This window comes from Lynx canadensis, chromosome A1 (genome assembly GCF_007474595.2).
Source record: "Lynx canadensis isolate LIC74 chromosome A1, mLynCan4.pri.v2, whole genome shotgun sequence".
Lineage (NCBI taxonomy): Eukaryota > Metazoa > Chordata > Mammalia > Carnivora > Felidae > Lynx > Lynx canadensis.
Genome location: NC_044303.2, coordinates 212,079,145 through 212,103,982, shown reverse-complemented (window position 1 = coordinate 212,103,982; position 24,838 = coordinate 212,079,145). Strand labels below are relative to the sequence as shown.

Sequence of the window (24,838 nt, the reverse complement as noted above, 5' to 3'; positions counted from 1 at the left end):
AATCTCCAGGAAGTAACAACAGCTAATGAACTGATCAAAGAGGATTTAAATAATATAACAGAAAGTGAATTTAGAATAATAGTCATAAAATTAATCGCTGGGCTTGAAAACAGTATAGAGGACAGCAGAGAATCTCTTGCTACAGAGATCAAGGGACTAAGGAACAGTCATGAGGAGCTGAAAAACGCTTTAAACGAAATGCAAAACAAAATGGAAATGACGACAGCTCGGATTGAAGAGGCAGAGGAGAGCATAGGTGAACTAGAAGATAAAGTTATGGAAAAAGAGGAAGCTGAGAGAAAGAGAGATAAAAAAATCCAGGAGTATGAGGGGAAAATTAGAGAACTAAGTGATACACTAAAAAGAAATAATATACGCATAATTGGTATTCCAGAGGAGGAAGAGAGAGGGAAAGGTGCTGAAGGGGTACTTGAAGAAATAATAGCTGAGAACTTCCCTAAACTGGGGAAGGAAAAAGGCATTGAAATCCAAGAGGCACAGAGAACAATCCAAGAGGCACAGAGAACTCCCTTCAGACGTAACTTGAATCGATCTTCTGCACGACATATCATAGTGAAACTGGCAAAATACAAGGATAAAGAGAAAATTCTGAAAGCAGCAAGGGATAAACGTGCCCTCACATGCAAAGGGAGACCTATAAGACTCCTGACTGATCTCTCTTTTGAAACTTGGCAGGCCAGAAAGGATTGGTACGATATCTTCAGTGTGCTAAACAGAAAAAATATGCAGCCGAGAATCCTTTATCCAGCAAGTCTGTCATTTAGAATAGAAGGAGAGATAAAGGTCTTCCCAAACAAACAAAAACTGAAGGAATTTGTCACCACTAAACCAGCCCAACAAGAGATCCTAAGGGGGATCCTGTGAGACAAAGTACCAGAGACATCACTACAAGCATAAAACATACAGACATCACAATGACTCTAAACCCGTATCTTTCTATAATAACACTGAATGTAAATGGATTAAATGTGCCAACCAAAAGACATAGGGTATCAGAATGGATACAAAAACAAGACCCATCTATTTGCTGTCTACAAGAGACTCATTTTAGCCCTGAGGACACCTTTAGGTTGAGAGTGAGGGAATGGAGAACTATTTATCATGCTACTGGAAGCCAAAAGAAAGCTGGAGTAGCCATACTTATATCAGACAAACTAGACTTTAAATTAAAGGCTGTAACAAGAGATGAAGAAGGGCATTATATAATAATTACAGGGTCTATCCATCAGGAAGAGCTAACAATTATAAATGTCTATGTGCCGAATACCGGAGCCCCCAAATATATAAAACAATTACTCACAAACATAAGCAACCTTATTGATAAGAATGTGGTAATTTCAGGGGACTTTAACACTCCACTTACAGAAATGGATAGATCATCTAGACACACGGTCAATAAAGAAACAAGGGCCCTGAATGATACATTGGATCAGATGGACTTGACAGATATATTTAGAACTCTGCATCCCAAAGCAACAGAATATACTTTCTTCTCGAGTGCACATGGAACATTCTCCAAGATAGATCACATACTGGGTCACAAAACAGCCCTTCATAAGTTTACAAGAATTGAAATCATACCATGTATACTTTCAGACCACAATGCTATGAAGCTTGAAATCAACCACAGGAAAAAGTCTGGGAAACCTCCAAAAGCATGGAGGTTAAAGAACACCCTATTAAAGAATGAGTGGGTCAACCAGGCAATTAGAGAAGAAATCAAAAAATATATGGAAACGAAAATGAAAATACAACAATTCAAACGCTTTGGGATGCAGCGAAGGCAGTCCTGAGAGGAAAATACATTGCAATCCAGGCTTATCTCAAGAAACAAGAAAAATCACAAATACAAAATCTAACAGCACACCTAAAGGAACTAGAAGCAGAACAGCAAAGGCAGCCTAAACCCAGCAGAAGAAGAGAAATAATAAAGATCAGAGCAGAAATAAACAATATAGAATCTAAAAAAAACTGTAGAGCAGATCAACGAAACCAAGAGTTGGTTTTTTGAAAAAATAAACAAAATTGACAAACCTCTAGCCAGGCTTCTCAAAAAGAAAAGGGAGATGACCCAAATAGATAGAATCATGAATGAAAATGGAATTATTACAACCAATCCCTCAGAGATACAAACAATTATCAGGGAATACTATGAAAAATTATATGCCAACAAATTGGACAACCTGGAATAAATGGACAAATTCCTAAACACCCACACTCTTCCAAAACTCAATCAGGAGGAAATAGAAAGCTTGAACAGACCCATAACCAGAGAAGAAATTGAATCGGTTATCAAAAATCTCCCAACAAATAAGAGTCCAGGACCAGATGGCTTCCCAGGGAAGTTCTACCAGACGTTTAAAGCAGAGATAATACCTATCCTTCTCAAGCTATTCCAAGAAATAGAAAGGGAAGGAAAACTTCCAGACTCATTCTATGAAGCCAGTATTACTTTGATTCCTAAACCAGACAGAGACCCAGTAAAAAAAGAGAACTACAGGCCAATATCCCTGATGAATATGGATGTAAAAATTCTGAATAAGATACTAGCAAATCGAATTCAACAGCATATAAAAAGAATTATTCACCATGATCAAGTGGGATTCATTCCTGGGATGCAGGGCTGGTTCAACATTCACAAATCAATCAATGTGATACATCACATTAATAAAAAAAAAAAAAGAAGAGCCATATGATCCTATCAATCAATGCAGAAAAGGCCTTTGACAAAATCCAGCACCCTTTCTTAATAAAAACCCTCGAGAAAGTTGGGATAGAAGGAACATACTTAAAGATCATAAAAGCCATTTATGAAAAGCCCACAGCTAACATCATCCTCAATGGGGAAAAACAGAGCTTTTTCCCTGAGATCAGGAACACGACAGGGATGCCCACTCTCACCGCTGTTGTTTAACATAGTGTTGGAAGTTCTAGCATCAGCAATCAGACAACAAAAGGAAATCAAAGGCATCAAAATTGGCAAAGATGAAGTCAATCTTTCGCTTTTTGCAGATGACATGATACTATACGTGGAAAATCCGGTAGACTCCACCAAAAGTCTGCTAGAATTGATACATGAATTCAGCAAAGTTGCAGGATACAAAATCAATGTACAGAAATCAGTTGCATTCTTATACACTAACAATGAGGCAACAGAAAGACAAATAAAGAAAGTGATCCCATTCACAATTGCACCAAGAAGCATAAAATACCTAGGAATAAATCTAACCAAAGATGTAAAAGATCTGTATGCTGAAAACTATAGAAAGCTTATGAAGGAAATTGAAGAAGATATAAAGAAATGGAAAGACATTCCCTGCTCATGGATTGGAAGAATAAATATTGTCAAAATGTCAATACTACCCAAAGCTATCTACACATTCAATGCAATCCCAATCAAAATTGCACCAGCATTCTTCTTGAAACTAGAACAAGCAATCCTAAAATTCATATGGAACCACAAAAGGCCCCAAATAGCCAAAGTAATTTTGAAGAAGACCAAAGCAGGAGGCATCACAACCCCAGACTTTAGCCTCTACTACAAAGCTGTAATCATCAAGACAGCATGGTATTGGCACAAAAACAGACACATAGACCAATGGAATAGAATAGAAAACCCAGAGCTAGACCCACAAACGTATGGCCAACTCATCTTTGACAAAGCGGGAAAGAACATCCAATGGAAAAAAGACAGTCTCTTTAACAAATGGTGCTGGGAGAACTGGACAGCAACATGCAGAAGAATGAAACTAGACCACTTTCTCACACCATTCACAAAAATAAACTCAAAATGGATAAAGGACCTGAATGTGAGACAGGAAACCATCAAAACCCTAGAGGAGAAAGCAGGAAAAGACCTCTCTGACCTCAGCCATAGCAATCTCATACTCGACACATCCCCAAAGCCAAGGGAATTAAAAGCAAAAATGAATTACTGGGACCTTATGAAGATAAAAAGCTTCTGCACAGCAAAGGAAACAACCAACAAAACTAAAAGGCAACCAACGGAATGGGAAAAGATATTTGCAAATGACATATCGGACAAAGGGCTAGTATCCAAAATCTATAAAGAGCTCACCAAACTCCACACCCGAAAAACAAATAACCCAGTGAAGAAATGGGCAGAAAACATGAATAGACACTTCTCTAAAGAAGACATCCGGATGGCCAACAGGTACATGAAAAGATGCTCCACGTCGCTCCTTATCAGGGAAATACAAATCAAAACCACACTCAGGTATCACCTCACGCCAGTCAGAGTGGCCAAAATGAACAAATCAGGAGACTATAGATGCTGGAGAGGATGTGGAGAAACGGGAACCCTCTTGCACTGTTGGTGGGAATGCAAATTGGTGCAGCTGCTCTGGAAAGCAGTGTGGAGGTTCCTCAAAAAATTAAAAATAGACCTACCCTATGACCCAGCAATAGCACTGCTAGGAATTTACCCAAGGGATAGAGGAGTACTGATGCATAGGGGCACTTGTACCCCAATGTTTATAGCAGCACTCTCAACAATAGCCAAATTATGGAAAGAGCCGAAATGTCCATCAACTGATGAATGGATAAAGAAATTGTGGTTTATATACACAATGGAGTACTACGTGGCAATGAGAAAGAATGAAATATGGCCTTTTGTAGCAACGTGGATGGAACTGGAGAGTGTGATGCTAAGTGAAATAAGCCATACAGAGAAAGACAGATGCCATATGGTTTCACTCTTATGTGGATCCTGAGAAACTTAACAGAAACCCATGGGGGAGGGGAAGGAAAAAAAAAAAAAAAGAGGTTAGAGTGGGAGAGAGCCAAAGCATAAGAGACTGTTAAAAACTGAGAACAAACTGAGGGTTGATGGGGGGTGGGAGGGAGGAGAGGGTGGGTGATGGGTATTGAGGAGGGCACCTTTTGGGATGAGCACTGGGTGTTGTATGGAAACCAATTTGACAGTAAGTTTCATATATTGAAAAAATAAATAAATAAAACTGGAAAAAACACTACCTGGCCCCAAACATGTTTTAAGGTACATGTGATGTTTGGGAAAAGTCGCATGGCTAGGTTAGTTGGAATTAGGGGCTGGAAGTGTGAAGAAAGAAGGAAGGAAAAGGATACCAAATCCAGAAAGCACATTTTTAGCATTGCTTATGTTGCTTGAAGAGAGGATATACTAGCCAAGTAAACCCATGCCTGTGGAGAGTCCATTTTTTAGTTTTTATTAAGAAAGGCAGAGAGCCTGGGATGACTCTAAAGGATGGATCACATATGAAAAGAAATAATTTGGAAATTTAGCATGCCCATCTGTAAGGAGAGAGGGGGGAGCGTGGAGCAAAGTCAACCCCAGTGGCTGACATCTGGCCAAAACCAAACTGAGAGCAGGCTTTGCGTGAACCTGTGATAGACCTTTCATGATTTGTCCCCTGCTTGCCCACGAGTTCAGTGACGAGAGGGGTCACCTCCTGTAATCAGCTGTTTACTTCATTTCACATTTACTTCCTGAGCTCATTGATGTAACTCCAGGTCAGGCTGCCTCTGGAGAGAGACATGGTGCGGTGGCATCATCATGACAAGGGTGTAACGAGTGGATGTTCCCCGTATACCATTCAAACAACTGAGTGGAGATGGAGAGTTTTTATTTTAGCTGGTGGTATAGAAGTTAAATAGAGTGAAGAGCCAAGGAAGAACAATGTTTCAGGAAAAGGAAGCTCATCTTGCAAAAGGTGAAGAACAATGACATGACGAGGACGAGGTCTGGGGCATTGTGGGGCAGTGGGCTTTGGGAGGTGGATGTCGTCACAGCTTCCGTCCTAAATTCAGGGCCCGGAATGAACACTTGGCAAGACAAAATCCCGGCAAAAGGATAGAGGAAGGTGATGTAATCTACCACAGAAACATCTATATCAACTTCACAACCTGGACTCCTGCTTATGCCCATGTGGGCAATGATGACCTAATCCTGAACTGAAAGAACTTCCACCAAGATTGGTACCTGTAAGCGCCCAGTGAACGCATCCTAAGAGGAACGGAGAACCGGAATCTTCTACACTCAAAGTACTTTACGAGCTGGGTTGCATTTGCAAACATGTGACTACACCTTTTTGCAACAAAGACCAAACACTACGCAGTTCCCCAAAGCCCTGAAGGAGTGTGGTCTCTTTTTGTATTGCAATTCTGTTTGAATACATATTTCAGTTGTGTCTCTTGAGGATGTGAATTAAGAAAACAGCTGACTTCAGATATGCCAAAGACAACAGTTCAGAGGAGCAGAAGGGTTTGTCTGTCACTATCATTAAGCCTCCAGAGGCCACTGGAGAGATGATCATGGGGTTCTAGTATTTTCAAATTGGCCTAAGCAGAGAAAGCCTCGAAGAGGGAGGAGGCAGAGAGGATGGAGAAAGGCAGGGACACAGAGTAGGGAGGGAAGGAGATGGCCAGCTCTTGAGTGCTTCTGCTTGCTAGGCTCTCTGCTGCCCGCGTTGTGGTCAGATTGAGGTCGATGAGGTGCATGAAACCGAGTTTAGTTCTCGATGCCTTCCAGGTAGGATATGTGGGTCCGGCTCTACAGGTACCCTTGGTATTGCTATTATCTGCCTTTCTGTACCCAAAACTCTCCTCTCTTGATCTCATGAAGCCTTGTAATGACGGGTTGGGGGCAGCTGCTGCCATCTGTATCTTACAAATGAGAAAGCCGAGGTGACAGATGGAGCCTTTGCTTGCAGCTGAACCAGCTGGGGCTGGGACTGGAATCCAGGTCTCCTGACTTCGTGGGTCCCCTCAATCCTGGCCAGAACAGGAATTATTATTTTAAGGAATTATTGAAATTATTAATAATTTTAATAATTATTTTGATTATTTTAAAATTATATTATTTTAATTATTTTAAGCAGGTTCATCCTGCTGACAAGCCAGTGTGAACAGGGGTGGCCATAGGTAGGGAGCAGTGGTTTGGAGTCAGAAGGCTTGGGGTCAAGTCCTAGCTCTGCTGCCTCTCAGGTGTGGACCTTGGTTTCCCAATTTTTTAAAGTGGAGAGGGGAGGGTTTTTTTTTAATATAGCTTTAAATTTCCTTAGAGTTTTAAGTTCTGTGACCACGGCATCCTATTTCAATGCTCATTCTTTTATCCCCCTGTCTCCATTTTGCCATTATCCTACCTGAATTTTAAGGTGACTGTGAATCTTCTTTCTTCCTTTCAAAGCTGATTTCTAAGACTTCCATTTGCATTTTTTCAACCCGAGTGACTCAAAACTGTTCCATTAAGCATCTTGGGCAGAAGCATTGAGCTCTTTCTTTCAGCACTACTTAGAAGCAGCTATTCGGAGGTCCTGAACTGTGCTGACAAGCACAGGGGAGACTGCTGATTAGCAGAGAATTGCTGCTTCCATCCCTCCCCTCTGGTAAGAATAGGTAGAGAATGCAAATATAAATGCGGTTGGTAAATGGGAACTCTCCTTTTGAGAATGCCTTTAAAACATCTGCCAGTTAAATAAACGTTGAAAAAAAAATTAAAAAAAAATAATTAAAACATTTGCCAGAGATGTCTACAGACTTTGGCAATGGCCTTAAGTTTTGACAGATGTCCTCATTTTGGCTGGCATTCTGAGTCCCTTGGGGGAACTTCCTGACCGGAGTTTTGAAACGGCTGAAAGTATTCTTTTCCCTCTCCCCCTCCTCCGTTGGGAATTGGTAAACAATCCCACCAACCTTGTTCTGTTTTCAAGCTGATAGCAGGGCTATTGCTAACAGAGCTGACGGAACTCCTTTAATGAAGTACCAAGAGGGAGTTTGTTTAGCTTGGCTCTGATGGCCAGAGATGCTCCCCTCACAGCCAGAGAACACAGCGGTAGTAGGCATGATGCATGTTGACGCTACGAGGCCTTGCTTTCCAGTTTTGTTTCCTTTGGCTCTTCCCTTTTCCATTGGTTCAAATCTGTTCACTGAGTAATGGTTTGGCCTTTCTCGGTTTCGTTACCTACCCTCCCGGCCACCCCGCACCCCCCTCCCTGCCCAGTTGAACCTGGTGCACAGCTGCATTTTCTAATTGTTTGCACTGGAGAATCTCGACAGTGGCTTCCTCCCCAGGGGCCCCGGAAAACATCTGGGCACATTGTCTGCAAATGACAAAAGAAGGCATTTGGCAAAACTGTGAGGACAAGACACATATGATACCAGTCAGGATAGGAGGGCTTCTTAATTTGATATTGAGATTCCTCCCATACTCCTCTCCAACTTAGGACAAAAACCTAATACTTTGGTTTGAAAAGATAATTTTTTCTTAGAAACCAGTTATGTGGGCACTTTACAAAGGAAACTGACTTCAGTGCCAGCCTGGAAACAACTTGCTCAAGAGTTATATGGGTAAGGGCATCTGAAAGAATAGGAATAATTAGGTATCTGATTTGATGTTCAGGTGGGTACAGCAAGTGAGAACAAAAGGTGAGTACAAGGATGGCTCTGTAGAAATCTTATGCATTCGAGGCTCTGAGAACTAATCTCAATGCATTCATTTGCGGTTTACCTGATTTTATTTTCAAGCAAAACAAATTGTAAAAATCCCTGTAATTAATTGCTCAGAGTCTGAAGGCCTTTCTACTAAAGGTTTCCTCCAAGGGGGCTTTGGTTCAAGTAAGTAAAATTTGGCCCCTGATGAATGATATTCTTCATATGCGTTTCTGATCCTGATACTGGGAAAATCTGATCGGTCATACCACATGCAGAGCAGACTTTAGAGAAACCAGACCAAAATCTCAAAACTCACTGATTGGCAGCCCAGCCCACTGGGGAGCTCCATCCTGAAGGACCCTACGTTTGTCAAGCCAAGTGTGTATGGGCTGCACCCATGGTAGGCACCTCTGCAAAGAAACAGTGAGAAGATGGGGTCAGGTTCAGTTTTCTTTGATTGCTGGCCTGTGGACTATTGTGTAGGACAAAAGAGAAGATCCGTGAAGCCTATGGAGACAACACAGAACACCATTAATGTGTAACTCCAATGATTTCTAAGAAACCTTCTGAGCCTATGCCAGGAGAATTTACTTATTTGTCTTTTCTGATGGTGTCATAGACATGAAATTGTGAAAGGAAGATCTGGAGAGTATCTGGGCAAGAACTCTGACCTTGGCACCTGCCCTACTTAGTCACTCTTAAGCAAAGAGACTCATCTTTTAGCAACACCTCTGGAATTCTATTCAATGAGTATTATTCTTTTAAGCAGTCACCTTGAGAAACCAAATATTTGTTCTGTGATGTTGCTGTTGTGCAAATGCCTCATGAGCCACTTTATCTGGTGTATAAAAAAAACAACACCACAGGTTTTGTTTCTTTTTGAACCTGAAACTACCACAGTTAGTATAAATCATTCTGATCACCTGTCTTGGCTTCAAATGGGTTTTGATAATTCTCAAATAAAAATCACCCTTAAATGAGGACTTAGGATTATTAAGACTATTCAAAAGGATGGTCATCTATCTTGAAAGAGGAGACACAACTGTGTGTTGAACCCTAGCAACACATGTCCACTTTGAATAGATCAATACTTATCTGGACATGTATATTCTGGGAGGTTTATTTGGGTAAAACATCAGTCACATTTTTTATTGCCATATTTCTTTGACAGTAAATGTTTCCTTATGCCTATAGTTACTGTGGGGCATATTATATGGAATGTGCAGTATTGGATGTGCTGTGGTCATCAGATCTTCTTGGAAATGAGACAGAATCTATGGCCAGACAGGTAAAAGAATGGGACTATCTCTTCATTCCATGTACTTTTACTATAAGTCACCCTCTGACATAAACCTTATTAAAAGATAATGCTTGAAAGTGCTATACAGGGGCACCTGGGTGGCTCAGGTAGTTAAGCATCAGACTTTGGCTCAGTACGTGATCTTATGGTTCGTGAGTTTGAGCCCCACATCAGTTGTCCGCTGTCAGTACAAAGCCCACTTCAGATCCTGTCTCCCTCTCTGCCGCTCCCCATCTCATGCTCTCTCTCTGTCTCAAAAATAAATAAACATTAAAAAAGGTGCTATATAAAATTACCCAAAGGAAGAAACTGCAAACAAAATGCTAAGTTTTCTATTGTTTTTAATGCTAATATAGCTACCAAGGGTTTATAATTAATCTGTTACGTTGCCAATTTTCAAAAGTCACCCAGAGAAGTAGAAATATACAGGTTCAATATGTATCCTCTGAACTTAGGGAGGAGAAGAGGTGAAAATTTGGTGCCATTGGCACTAGGAAGTAAGAAGAGGGCTCCTGATCATAAGCAGAGATGAAAATGTGTCCACTGTCATATGGTAGAGCTGTGAGCATCTACGCATATAGACCAGTTATTCACCACTTGGCATATATCGTGGTCAATACCACACCTTCAGAGTCCAAAAACTGTCAAATGACCATCTATTTAATTTTATCAGATGATCTATGACATAAGTAGTACTCCAAGCTGTTTTTTACCCCAGTCAGGGACCCCTACCTTGAATGAGGCCAGTTTAGATGGGGTTATCCCGTCATAAAATTCATTTCACTGATACTGCTGTAAAATCAGAATGATACTCCCGGGAAAGCGCCCCTCTGCCTTCCCCATGCTATATTTTAAAGACGCACATTTAGTATTGGGGTAAGTCAATGTTACCAAAGTTGAATATTCCAAGGTGTGATTACCTGAAAGAAATAAGGTCTGTGCGATTTGTGTGTGCTCTGGCCATCAGCATGGCTAGGTCATTGGCTTCAGAGCCACTGTTCACAAAGAAAATGACCTGGAGGGAAACAGAAGACACAAGGCCTCATACATTAGTTTATGTCCTTCTTCCCCAATTAATGCAAAATTGCTAAGACTGTGCCCCAGCCTCTAATTAGGAAGGAGGGTTCCTTTTAGAAAAGCAGTTCTATCACTCAAGTACTATATTAATTCTACAGCTTTTCAGTGAGCAGCTGCTAAGTGCTAAAGCTACAAAACTGGCTAAGGATTGTCCCAGTTGTGAAACTTCTTGACTTTCACTGGTTTATTCAATGCTCTACAAAATGCCAAGATGGGGAGACCCGCTGAAGGGTATGTAGTGGTTAGCGGGTGAGTGGATCTGAGGACCGGGTTGCTTAGCTCCTGAACCACAACCACCCGACAGGGTTCTGAAGGCTTGCACAAGGCAGGCTCCCTGGTCCTGTAGCCTCAGAGGATGTCCCTGCTTGTCTGTTTGGTGTGTGTGAATGTTGAGAAAACAAGCGAACACACAAAACATGCAGCTCCTCTTGGCTAAGAGAAAGGGGAGAACTGAAGGGAACTGGGTCCTCTGGGCTCGGGGCCTGGGAAGCATGAGCTTGTGTCCTTGCTGATGTCCCTGCTTCTGTGCCTCTGTGAGCATGACTGGGCTAGACTTAGGTTGCCTCTAGCCCAGCTTTCTTCATCTCTTGCAGAGGGTGAAGTAGATAGAGAAGCTATAGTAAGAAAAGCCAATACCAGGTACTGGGCACTATACATATATTATATATAGTACTATATTTACATGTTATACATCTATATTATATATATCTACAGGTACTATGTATATTCTTATATATATACTAACTTATTGAATCCTGAAGTGCAAATCTTGGCCGACATTTTAACATCTCAATTCAGTTAAAAACCAGTCATTTCTGATGCAGAAAAACATCTCGTTTAGCAAAAAAATGTCTAAGTGCATCTTAGAGCAAATGAACTGAACAGGATATTAATTTTATCAAAAAATGGCTCCACTTTGGGGGCGCCTGCGTGGCTCAGTTGGTTAAGTGTCTTACTCTTGATTTCGGCTCAGGTCACGATCTCGTGGTTCGTGAGATCTAGCCCCACGTCGGGCTCTGCGCTGATAGCCCAGAGCCTGCTAGGGATTCTCTCTCTCCCTCTCTCTCTGTCCCTCCCTTCCTAGTGCTCTCTTCATCTCTCTCAAAAATCAATAAATAAACATAAAAAAATTGGCTCCACTCTATAACAGGAGACATACAAATGAATTCGTAGAGGAGCCCTGGAGCAAAGAGATGAAAAACTCTTGAGGAACATAGAGGAGAGTGTCCATAAAGGAGCTCTGGGGCTTCTGCTAAGTGATTTTGCAGAGATGTGGCAGTGAGGAGAACTTCGAGAAGAGGCAGAGGCTTGGAGGTGATGAGTGAACACTGGCTGGCTTCACCAGCAATTCATAATTCCCGCTTTCTCCTCAATTGCTCTCAGAAATGGCTATTAGCTCACTATTTCAGATGTTCGATTCATGGACCAAATTCCCTGTTCATAGTCCTGCTTCCTCGGGAAGCTCTCCTGGGGTCATGAGACCCCTGTTCCTTTAAGCTGGGATCATCATACCTTTAGAGGCTCTGGAAGAAGTGCCAAAAGCTTCTCTGTGAACTCATGGGTTGGAGAGTGGAAAAAGAGGGCGCTTGTGTGCCACAGGCGTCCAAGCTGCTTTTGTGCCACTGCGTTCACCTTCCTGGATAAACACAAGAGCTGAGTTCCCCATGCAACCAGTGGGCACGTTCCTCCAAAACACACACACACACACACACACACACACACACACACACACACACCAGCCATTGACCCTGAATCTATGGCTAGTTCTCAAATAGTTTCAAGAGGCTGGTTTCATCCACATGTGAGGAAGAACTGTAGCCAGTAGAGCTGTCAATGGGATGGGTGCCTTGAAAGGTAATGGGGTCTTCCCCAAGGGAAGTGTTCAAAAGGAGACCAAATGATTATCCCTTACAGATTTTAAAAAAGAAAGTCCTATTTTAGGAGGGAGTTTGGGACATAGATTCTCTTCTGATTAGGATTTCTTATTAAATACCCTTTGAACAGTTTCCAAACTAAAGAGGACTATATCTAAGCCCAGGTGTCTTTTCATTTTATTCTTCTAAAAGTTACAGATACATCACACACATGTATACAAGAGCAGGCCTTCTTCCTTCAGAGGAGATTCCAATATCTGCTTCCTAATAGTGGTCACTTTGGATGAACGCTTTGTAACTATGAAACCATATCCTGTGAAGGATCAGAAGGTTGGCGTTGAGGGATAGTAAGAACTTAGGGTACATAGAGAGGTAGGACCTGACTAGGAATGCCTTGAAAACATAAGCCAGGATGTTTAAACTTGATCCAAAGGGCATCAATGGCTAAAGGTATACACCAGTTCTGTTTGTTACTAATAATTTTCTCTCAAAAAAGAACAGTGAAGTGGTTAAATAAATAATGATTAAGTGATTTTGAGAAGTACCAGTTCAAACAGATTTCCTTACTGCAGGACTTGCCAGTGCTTTTATTAGACAAATACATACTATTTCTCCCCAGGAGGGAGATGGAGTTTACAGTACAGGGTTTTTAAAATTTATTTTTTCATGGGGCCCTTTACCAACTAACTTCTCCTGTGGTCTGGGTTTTATGACTCATTTTAGAAAATTGCAGACAATCAATGAACTCTTACAGTTAACAGATAATTGATGAAAGCATTTTTTTGCAAAGTAAATATGTGAGCCCCATGAGGGTAGATTGAAAAGGGTAAGACTGGTAACGGTGAATCCAGTCATGAGGGCAAGGTAGCCTTCCAGGTGTGCCAGAAAGAGAGGTTCTAGAGACTGGGCTTGGTGGGAACCCGTAGGGGCCAGTAGGAGAGGCATTTCAGTGGAGGGAAAGCTAGATCTCAGTATCAGGTTGCCTCTGGGCAGGGAAGAGTCAAAGATGACTTCACCATTCTTGCCTGTAACATTGGGGAAACTCATGGATTAGTTGAGACATGCAGCCAGTGGCCGCCCAGCTCCTTCACATGGTAGGAGGCTCACTTGTGCACTTTGAATACATGAATATGGAAATAGAAATATTATAGTAGAGGGTTAGATGGATTTGGCGCTAATGTTGGATTGTAGCTGATGGTGGAATATCATGGGGTGTGTGTGTGGGGGTGTCCTGGAGGCTGCAGGAAATGTGGGGCGCCTTAATGCCCACTCTGGGCTTATTAGAGTTATTATAGTAGCTTGGCGAGGGAGCAAGATGAAAGAGAGAGTTGGGGGAGGCTGCTGAAAATGTCACAAAATGATCAGGATGGGGAAAAGGGGTGGAGCTGAGACTATGGGCAGAGTATTAATGCACAAAGAGGGTATAGAGAGAAGAGCAGAGGGTGAAGGGAAGAGGCTGGGGCCCCTTGAGTCAGGGGGTCAGAGGGCAAGCTTCAGGGTCAGAGGGATATCAGGAGAAGCACAGAGGTCATGAAAGCAGTGAGTGGTGGACTAACAGGGACGATGCCAACATTATTCATGAGAACGTGTAAAATGTTTCACTACTTTGTTTATCTTTTCCTTCCTTCATGTGTATTTATTGTGTGTTTTAGACTGCACCAGAATTTTATTTTACATCCTCCTTAGAACCTCGCATGGGAACAGTGACTCCCGGAGACAGAAATAGGAAGGCTGTGGGAGGAATTGGTGAGGCCAGACCCTGGGATTACAACTCACTCCTATCACCCGACAGCGGCTCCAGAAGACCCTTTGCTCCTACTTTTGACAGAAGGACCCAAACTTATTCAATTTATTTTGGCTTGCTGCTTTATTTTGGTCCCGCTTCACGTGAGTTTTGTTGGTCAGATTATGAAAGACAAGAGAAAAATAGGCATTAAAATGAGATAATGGCATCAAAACCAAGAGGACCACAGAAGACCCTGCCGAGAACATTTGTGTGGGTGCACTGATGACCAAAGATCCAGAGAATCTTAGGATTGATGCATCCATATGTTTCTAATGTAAATTTCCAGCTCTGATTCCATCTTTCTCTTATCATCCTTTCTTGCCTCATCTATCAGTCAGGGGTGATGGAGAGCCTTAGGCTAGAAGTGATTTCTCATTTCATCACCCCACACCCCACACACCTGCCCCATGGCTCTCTGAGAACTGCCTCCCTTCCTTTCTTTCTGCCTATTCCTCAGTGTGTTGCCTTTCTTTGGGAAGCTGTTTCTAGCGAGGGCGAAAACACATACACAGCAATGCTCCCATCACATGGCACACGCCATGCTGCCTGGGAATGAATAACCCTTGCCTTGTCAAGAAAACAGAAAGTGCGGTGCAAAGATTTTTTTGTTACCCAGGAAATAGCAGGGAGCGTGTCAGCCAGAAACCGGGATATGCCTAAGGAGAGAGAATTTTTAACCAGGGTTCTGGATCACGAACATGAGCATTAGCCTGTACTCCATATATTCTTCTGGAGTAAAAAGACTGGAATTTGAGGACACTCACGGGTGGCAGTGACCAACACTGACGGTGACAATCCCAGAAAAGCAATCCAGGTATCTGTTTCCCTCATGGTCAAATAGCCATTCCATGTGACCCTGGTGGAGCAGCAAAGGCTTCGGAAAATATGCAGTCGGGACAGGAGGAAGATGCAGCCTGTGGACCTCCAGGATGCGGTCATAGGCGGGGGACTGCGAAAAGGCAAGATTTCAGTGTTTAAGATCTCCCTTTTCCTTAAGAGCTCCACATTTCTTACAAGATCAACAGCAGGTCACATGCCGTGTGCCTTGCCTCTCTACTGACTGAGCATTAGGCTGCTGCGATGTGCCCACAAGTGGCTGTATTTGCCCCATGTCCCCTCTTTGCCCCAGGTCCCTTCTCGCAAGTACAGGACATTATTAATGTGTCCCTTCGATCCCTTTTTAGATCACACATGGGAGAAGGAGGCTGAAATACTCTACCTCTAAATGGAAAGTCTTGTCTTTGAATTCCTTTTTTTTTTTTAAATTTTTTTTTTTTCAACGTTTATTTATTTTTGGGACAGAGAGAGACAGAGCATGAACGGGGGAGGGGCAGAGAGAGAGGGAGACACAGAATCGGAAACAGGCTCCAGGCTACAAGCCATCAGCCCAGAGCCCGACGCGGGGCTCGAACTCCCGGACCGCGAGATCGTGACCTGGCTGAAGTCGGACGCTTAACCGACTGCGCCACCCAGGCGCCCCTGAATTCCTTTTAGCTGTAGAACAAAATAAAAAGACTTTGGAAGTAAAGGTCTGCAGTAATGTCTTTTCTCTCTTTCTCTTTTTCCCTGCAGTTTTTTTTGAGAATAAACAAATGAGGCGCTGGTGGTGTTCATGTCTTTAATTATCAAAACTTTCTCCTATACTGCTCTTCTTTGTGGGCCCGTCCCGACTGCTGAATCTACAATTTCTAATCTATGAGTGTCATGTAGAATAAAGGGTATGGAAAGGAAGGGAGGGAGGAAGGGAGGAGGGATAGACAGAGGGAGAGAGAGCATGAGAGCGCCTGATATTTCTTAGTCTGAGAGCAAAATTATAACTTCCTAGTTTGGAGGGAAGGACTCGTGAAGGTCAGATCGCGTAGTGCCATATGAGGTAATCAAAATCAGAACATTTTATTTATTTATTTTTACAGTTTATTTATTTATTTTGAGAGAGAGACAGAGAGTGAGTGGGGGAGGATGAGAGATGTGCTCTGTTGGTGCAGAGCCTGATGTGGAGATCCAACCCATGAAACCGTGAGATCATGACCTGAGCCGAAATCAAGAGTTGGAGGCTTAAATGACTGAGCCACCCAGATGCTCCCAGAGCAATATTTTATTTTTCTTTTTAAAAATGTTTTTACAGAGAGGGAGGGAGGCAAACCATAAGAGACTCTTAAGGACTGAAAACAAACTAAGGATAGATGGGGGGGGGGGGGGGGGGGGAAAGTGGGTGATGGGCATTGAGGAGGGCACCCGTCGGGATGAGCACTGAGTGTTGTATGGAAACCAATTTGACAATAAATTATATTTAAAAATGTTTTTAAATGTTTTTATTTATTTGTGTGTCTGTGTGTGTGTCTGTATGTGTGTGTGAGAGAGAGAGAGACAGATAGAGCGAGAGAGAGAGAGAGAGAGAGAGAGAGTGGGGAGGGGCAGAGAGGGGTTTGTGGACAGAGAATCTGGAGCTGGCTCCGCACTGGCAGCAGAGAGCATGATGCGGGGCTCGAACTCACAAACTGTGAGGTCGTGACCTGAGCTGAGATCACGAGTCAAGCACTTAACCGACTGAGCCCCACATGTGCCCCTAGAACATTTTAAAAAGCAAATCTGTGGCACCACAAATGTGATATATGTATTTGTGTGTGTGTGTCTACATCTGTGTCCTTGTGATACAGATGGATCGTCTCTTTCTCATACTCTAGGTCGCTCAGTCTCTGCTCTGTGTCTCTCTCACACACACCCATTCATGCAGCAGCACGGAGCAGAGTAAGAGGGTTCAGATGCTCCTAGTGACTTGTAGGTAGAATATCTAGGATGCCCTGGCTAAGCGGCAGGCAGGACCTTGGCGGGTTTTTCTTGAGGAAACAATTTTGCCCTTTCAAGAAGAACCACCCTCTTGGGTTTCCCTAAAATTCTGACTCTTACCTGGTATTTTTCAGGTGTGAAGTCACATGGAGGCATTCTGGGTTTTGTGTGGAGACCAAGCTTGGTCACAGACGTCCAGAAAGCACCTATCAAGGGTAAAGTGAACTTAGGGCCCACAGTTGAACAGCAAACTAGCCTGCTTGTAAAAACCACCTGTACTAAGTAATCTGAATCAAGACCCTTAGGCAATTTCGTTTATTTCTTAGTTAAAACAAATACTTCAGGGGCGCCTGGGTGGCTCAGTCGGCTAAGCGGCCGACTTCAGCTCAGGTCATGATCTCGCGGTCCGTGAGTTCGAGCCCCGCGTTGGGCTCTGTGCTGACAGCTCAGAGCCTGGAGCCTGTTTCAGATTCTGTGTCTCCCTCTCTCTGACCCTCACCTGTTCAAACTCTGTCTCTCCCTGTCTCAAAAATAAATAAAAACGTTAAAAAAAATAAATAAAATAAATTTAAAAATACTTCGAATCGACCTTTAGTTAGGACTTAAAAACTAAGGTATCTCAATAACACATTTTCTGGAGGAAAAAAGGAGAATTTCTTTCAACTATAGTAAAAAAAAAATCATGGAGGATATTGGAAGAAGCCATCGTTTTTCCCACTGCGGTCCCTCACAATCTCCCCCCACACCCTGCCAGGTGGACTAATCTCTCTCTTCAGTTGGTCAGACTGCTGCCACTGTGGTGCATGGATCGAATATATCGTCCGTGTCAATAGAGGTGCTTTCTAAGCTTTGAGCTGCTTGGTGCCTGAATCCTGGTGCCAATTTCAGTTCCTGACACCAGGTTGGCTCTCCGTAAACAGTGAACGAATGGCTGTTCACTAGTCTTGTAGAGAATCAGGAGAGTCAGGCGCCAGGCAGTGTCCCATAATAACAAATGCGTGCATAGAGACGTGTAAGACAAAACACAACACAAAGACCTTCCTCCCAAACATAACACAAAGACCATGAGGACCCAAGACCAGACCGTGGCAAAGCAAAGATGAGGTCAGTCAGAGGAATCACTTAATATTTGGGGCTGGAAGGGGCCTCAGGTTTTTGTCGTCAAAATGCTTATGTTCTAGACGAGGAAGGCAGACCCAAGTGGTAAATTAATTTGCTTAAGTTTGCCAAGCTAGCTAGCTGCAGAACAAGAGTGAAACTCCAAATTTCAGGCTACCAGCCTACTTCTCTTCTCATTCATTGGCCACTTTGGCCCTTCCTTTCCAGCACAGATCTTGACCTGTGTATAGCAGTGGGATGGGACAATAGAGTTAAAGAATATCACAGTGGGAGGAGACGTCTAGAAACCTTGTAGAAAAGAATACAGCTAATTTTGAAGACTTAAGGTCAGTGTCAAGATAATATTACATGTGGAGAGAGCCGAGAAAATGATGTCTCTTACTCAGCATAAAGGTCTGAATCCGGAGATGAAATGTTGGTATTTTGTGTGGCTGTGAAGTCACAGTCCTGAGAAACACAATGAACAATTGTGTTTTAAATGAAGCTGGAAAGGAAAAGCTCTGAATATGTTTTCTTTCAAAGAGATCCCATTCACTTTTCTGCTTTAAATAATCACTAATGTCATTAATTTGCTCTTACTTTAAAAACAAATGGCTTTCGGCTAGCCAGCAAAGAAATGAGAAAAAAATAACACCTTAAGTTTTCTGAGAATTTCACCTTTTGAAAAGCTTTTCATTGTGTCTATCTACATTAATTACTCTTCTGAAACGGCAACAAAATAGACCGAGTGTTTCTACGAATTCAAATTCCCTTCACTCCTTCAGTCCCGTATTTTCCTGCCTGCACAGTTGGAGCAGCCCATTGAGAAGGCTGGAAGCTCTCTTGACTCCAAACCTATAGCGACTCTGATAGTAGGCTGGCAGTGGGGACAGAGTTGGGAAGAAGGACTGCATAAAGAAGAGCCTAGATTTTAAACAGTCAAGGCAGGTCGATTCAGTCATTGGTTCACCTAACTGAATGGAATGTGACGGTGGAGTGAGAGCTCCAAATGAAATACATAAAATCATGTTGGAAGCAAGGAAGGAAGGGAGGAAGGGAGGAAGGGAGGGAGGGAAGAGGAAGGAAGGAATATTTGAAAATACACAATGGACATAGTTCATAGAACATTAAGGTGATTTATTAAAGTACTAACTATGCCTTATTCCTGCATAGTGTATTAGGTAACCTTTATGTATTTATTTTTTAAGTTTATTTATTTTGAGAGAGAGCGAGCGAGAGAGCGAGAGCATGTGCAGGCAAGGGAGAGAGAAAGAGAGGGAGAGAGAGAATTCCCCACAGGCTAGGCACTGTAGGTGGGTGCTTGAGGCAATGATACTACCTCCTGGGGCATGGTGGACATTCATGAGGAGGCTTTATGTCTTTTAAAGTCATCATCCTTGAGTATCTGCTTATTGCAGTTAATGCTTAATTTTGAATTGCTTTCATTTCTTCTTTATGTTACAGCTAAAATACCGCATTGTTTTCATTCTGAAATTGTGCATAGTTGGGTTTTATTATCCATGGGTTTCATTTCAGGGCAAGAGCAGGCCCTGAAAAATACTGGGCACGGACAGGGGGCATGGGGCTCCTCGGGGAAGGATCGCTCTGTCAGATGGCCTGAATCCAAGCCCCCATGCAGGCCTAATCCCAGAATCCCAGGCCACAGACTCTGAGCCCAGCCCAGCCCCTCTCGCCAACACTCAGCTCACCCCCGTGCCCCTGGTTTCCACTCACGGCTCAAGGAAGGGCACATCTTGGGGATCCTGGAAGAGGAGGTCTGCAGGTGCAAAGCTCTCAGCAAGTGTCTCCCGGCGGGAGTCCTCCCTCCCAGCCAGGGAGCCAGTGCCTGTGGAAGCAGGTCGGGGGAAGGGCTCAAACTGCTCACTGGCCAGATGGACTTTGAGTTTAGGACGGAAGGGGAGGAGCTCGAGGGGGGTTCTGGAGCCTTCACTTGGGCCAAGCCCCAGAGCTTCCAGGGCAGGCACTGGTGCCTTAGGGCAGAGAAAAGAAAACGAAGTGGGAGACAGAAAGGAGAAAGAAGGAGGCAGACAAAGTATAGGTCTTCTGGACTAGTTTTGTTAGTTTTGTGTTCCAGCAGGTTCTCATCAGGACGCGCGTCACTCTGTGAGGGTGGTGGTGGCTGTGGGGAAGGCTCAAGGTATCGTTGAAGGGGATAGAGATTGAGAAATGAGGGGTGTGAATAAGAGAGAGAGAGAGAAGGAGGATGTGCATGGAGTGGGTAAAGAAATGGGTGTTGGTATTGGGGTTCTCCTGGAAGAGAAGGAGGACAAAAGTGAAGGGAGTTGGTACTCTCCAGGGAAGGAGAAGGGAACCCAATAGCGAGGAAGGCCCTGGACAACTGTGCATCTGAATAGGGCAAGAAGGGGAGAGCTGAAGAGTTAGGGTGTTTTAATTTTATTATATTTCAATTTCTAAAATTCGCACTTGGCACTCCTGCTGACCCCGCCCTGAATCTCCATGGGCAACTATTTCATGGGGTTAATATATGTCTTTCTGTTGCTTTGTACTCTTGGGAAATGTCTATAATGTTTGCAGCAGAGGCAGTTTTAGTTTATCTAAATGTATGCTTTCTTTTTCGCTCACAGCTATTTTTTTAAGACCCATCCGGGCTGCTATAAGTATCTCTCTCCCAGGTTTTCCACCGCTGTGGCCCAGGAGCCCGCGTGCCTGGGCATGGCAGTGACAAGTGGGGACAGCAACGAGGGCAGGTGGAGCTTGGTGGGGAAAAGGTGTTGGTTCACAAACTAGCCCCTGTATGCGGAGGGCGCGGACAGACTGATGGAAGAGGCAGGCCGCTCCAGATTTCTAGGTGGCATGTTTGATGCGAGGGGGGTCACTTAAGAGGCTTGTCCTGGGTGGCAGCCACGAGACCAGTAGGTCTCTACCTCTACCCGCTGGAGTCTTGGAAGTTTACATAGGGGCCTTAACTAGATTCACTGGATTCTTTCTTAGAATCTCCATCTCTCAGGTGTCCCACCCAGATGCTCTCAACAACACTCTCTCGAGGCAGCTGAAACCTTGGCTGTGTTCTTTTCTTCCTCCCTTAGGTGAGGTAGGAAACAGAAAGACGGCTGGAGTTGGAGAGATGCCCTTCTCACAGCTGATGCAGGGCTCTGGCCAAGCCGTTTCCCCCAGAGACTAGATCTTTGGGAAAGTGAAGTCTCTGGACATATTTCACAATGGTTACTCTTCTGCTTCCCCGGCCAGCGCGATGAAGGGACCTTCACCAAGACAGCCTGGCGATATTCCTACTGTAGGTACAGCTCATAGCACTTTGGGGTCGTCCTCTGACTCTGGCAACCAGCGAGTTTCTCACTCTCATGCTGGTCCACCCTCAGCCCCCAGCAATTTGTTAAAGTTACTGCGTAAGGTGTTTCTACCAGTAATGGCTCCAGTGGCTGCTGCTTCAGGTAAAGAAGGTCTAGGCTGTGACTTTCAGGGTTTGCCCGTATCCCTAGATCTCACCGTGACAGGTCACTCGGCAACTTCCCTTCCCCGATGGGCTCCAGAAAAGCCATTGGCTTTCAGTTTGTCCAGCTTCCTGTTGTCAGGGTGGTGGTGACACTTCCAAGCTCTTTACGTGTTGAAGTGGAAACTGGAAGTCTCCGTATACTTTGCTTAGTGAGTCCCTATTGACAGACAGTTGTGTTTTCTGCATCATCTTGGGGTGTAGAATCTTGTGCTCTAAACGAACTGTTTTGTTTTTTTTTCCCTTGGGATGAATCCTTGAAGAGAGGTTTCTAGGTCAGAATGTATGTACGTTATGCTAAGCAAAATAAGTCAGTCAGAGAAGGATAAATACCATAGGATTTCACTCACATGTGGAATTTAAGAAACAGAACAGATGAACATAGGGGAAGGGAAGGAAAGGAAGGGAAGGAAAAATAAGATAAAAACAGAGAGGGAGGCAAAGCACAAGCGATTCTTAAATACAGAGAAGAGACTGAGGGTTGCTGGAGGGAAGGTGGGTGGGGGGTTAGGCTACATGGGTGATGGGCACAAGGAGGGCACTTGTGGGGATGAGCACTGGGTGTTATGTGTAAGTGACAAAACACTAAATTCTACTCCTGAAACCATTATTACACTACACGTTAACTAACCTGGATTTAAACAAAATTAAAAAAGGAAAAAAAAATAATGTACGTCCATTTTAAATGCACTCCAGTTAGATGTCATCAACTAACATTGCACAAGAATGTTTTCCAAGATGTTGGGTCTTTGGATCACTTTAGACTTACAGTGATGTCCACCGAATCTGAAAGCTGGGGGGAGGGACAAGCTTAGACTCCCTCAGATCTTCACCGTCTGTCCGGGTGTCCCTTGAAATAGCAATTCAAGATCTTACCCGAGGTTCACAGGCAAAATTAGTATTCAACAGATGTTGCCTCTGACTTATCAGGGACTTTAAGAGACCTGTGCCCTGAGTCTGTTTCTTCTCTTCCCTTCACGCAAATTAGTATAATTTTCTCCATCATAAATGAGATCAGAAAGGTGAGGAATGACCCCAGTTTACATGACTGGTCAATAGGAGGAGCCGGACGTCAGTTAAGAGGGTTTTGCCATCACTATTTCTCAGATAATGAATTACCTTGAAGCTTAAGAATATGTATTATCAGCTAGGGAAATATTAGAATCTCTCTTGAAAAAAGATAATTGATAATTATGGAAATAATCTGGAAATTATGGGAAAGTAAGGGGGAAAATTATTAACTTGACAAATTCGGTTGTCCAGTTGATAACCGTAGGGGATTGTTTTTTTGTGCACAGGTTCACTAACAATTTATCAGTTAACTGTGAGTGAACTTTGCTCTTTGATCCAATGACACAGCAGGGTCCCTCAGAATGACTGAGGATAAATAACAACTCTTGCAAAGTGATCTTTGAGCCGTGGAGTTGAAGAGGAGGGAAAATTCTGGAAGGATTTCAGATAAATCCAATTTACTAGAAATCTCATATTTCAGGTGTCTCATTTCATGGTGACGGCATGTTCAGAATGCTCGGAATGAAGGAAAGAGATGGTTGTGTTCGAGGAGAATAGCTGCGTGGAGATGTGCTCACATACTGTGACCCTTAGAGTTTCATGCAATGCTGATTTTCTTGAAAAATGGTACAGAGTCCAAGTCTTTAACTTATTTAGGAGGAAGAACTCTTTGGACCAAGTTCATTTGGAATTATTAGACTTCGTATTTTTTTAAATTCAATCATTTATTTTTTTTAATTAAAAAAATGTGAAATTTATTTGTTTTTGAGAGACAGAGAGAGCCAGAGTACAAGCAAGGGAGGGGCAGAGTGAGAGAGAAGGAGACACAGAATTCAAAGTGGGCTCCAGGCTCTGAGCTGTAGCACAGAGCCCATCCGGGAGCTTGAACTCACAAACCGTGAGATCATGACCTGAGCTGAAGTCAGACACTCAGCCAATTGAACCACCCAGGCTCCCCTATTTAATGCTTATTTATTTATTTTGAGAGAGACAGAAAGAGAGAGAGAGAGGCAGAGAGTGGAAAACAGAATCCCAAGGAGGTTCCGCACTGTCAGCACAGAGCCCAACACAGGGCTCAAACTCAGGAACTGCGAGATCGTGACCTGAGCTGAAATCAAGAGTGGGTCACCTAACCGGCTAAGCCACCCACGCCCCTGAGGCTTAATATTTTTTAGAAGTCAGTCTGGAGAGCTGGACACACTGTGATTACCCCAGCCTGCCCGCCTAGACTGTACCGCCCAAGAGGGCAGAGAGAACACTTACAACGCTTCCTGTATCCCGATATAGTGCCAGGCACAATGCTCATCAAGCGTTGCTCAGTAAGGGGTATGGCCAAGTGATTGACAGATAATTGAGGAAGATTCGTATTTACAAGGAGGCTCTTGAGCATCCAAATTAATCTCTTTGTGGTAAAATGTGTATGGAAGACAGTTTTATTTTCTCACTTTTTTGCACAGGCCACTTAGCGACTGGACTTCTCAGATTGTTCATTCCCTTGAAAGTCACAACTAGAGAAGAGTCTCTTCCAGCTGCAGCTGGAATTTGGTTCGCTGTGACGGTGGTCGTTCCTGACTGGGAGAAGAGCCACCTCTACTTAAACTTAAGCCCTCAGATACAGTGCATTATCTAACTAAGACCTTTTATTTACATCCCGTTCTTATAATTATTATTACAAAATTGGCTGATTAAATTGCAAATGGCAAATTGATTCACATTGCAAAATAAAAACGAAGGAAGGGTGCATTGGAAGAGCGAAAGGAACTGTCTTATCCCCTAAAGGAAAAAGTTCTCAAATAACATGGGAAAACAAAATCTACCTATGTGCTGTTCATAGAGATGCCCTTAAAACATAGTGACATAGGTCAAATGAAAGTAAGAAAAATGAAAGAAACCCACCAGAGAATTAACCAGTGGAAAGAAAGCTAGTGGAACAATATTAATATCAAAAAAGGAGACTAAGAATC

The 24,838-nt window shown here is 43.2% G+C and overlaps 1 protein-coding gene across 1 annotated transcript in view; it reads right to left on the bottom strand.

The window, feature by feature from the left end:
- The window catches only part of AGXT2 (alanine--glyoxylate aminotransferase 2), a 49,322-nt gene extending 27,410 nt beyond the window's left edge, over positions 1-21,912 (bottom strand). The window contains exons 1-8 of the mRNA XM_030329346.1: positions 21,860-21,912; positions 20,108-20,364; positions 17,396-17,481; positions 15,253-15,437; positions 12,341-12,464; positions 10,672-10,766; positions 8,768-8,861; positions 8,027-8,120 (exon numbers count right to left, since the gene is read on the bottom strand). Coding sequence (XP_030185206.1) covers positions 8,027-8,120; positions 8,768-8,861; positions 10,672-10,766; positions 12,341-12,464; positions 15,253-15,437; positions 17,396-17,481; positions 20,108-20,364; positions 21,860-21,912 — 988 coding nt within the window. The remainder of the gene's footprint in view (positions 1-8,026; positions 8,121-8,767; positions 8,862-10,671; positions 10,767-12,340; positions 12,465-15,252; positions 15,438-17,395; positions 17,482-20,107; positions 20,365-21,859) is intronic.
- Positions 21,913-24,838: the final 2,926 nt, after the last annotated feature.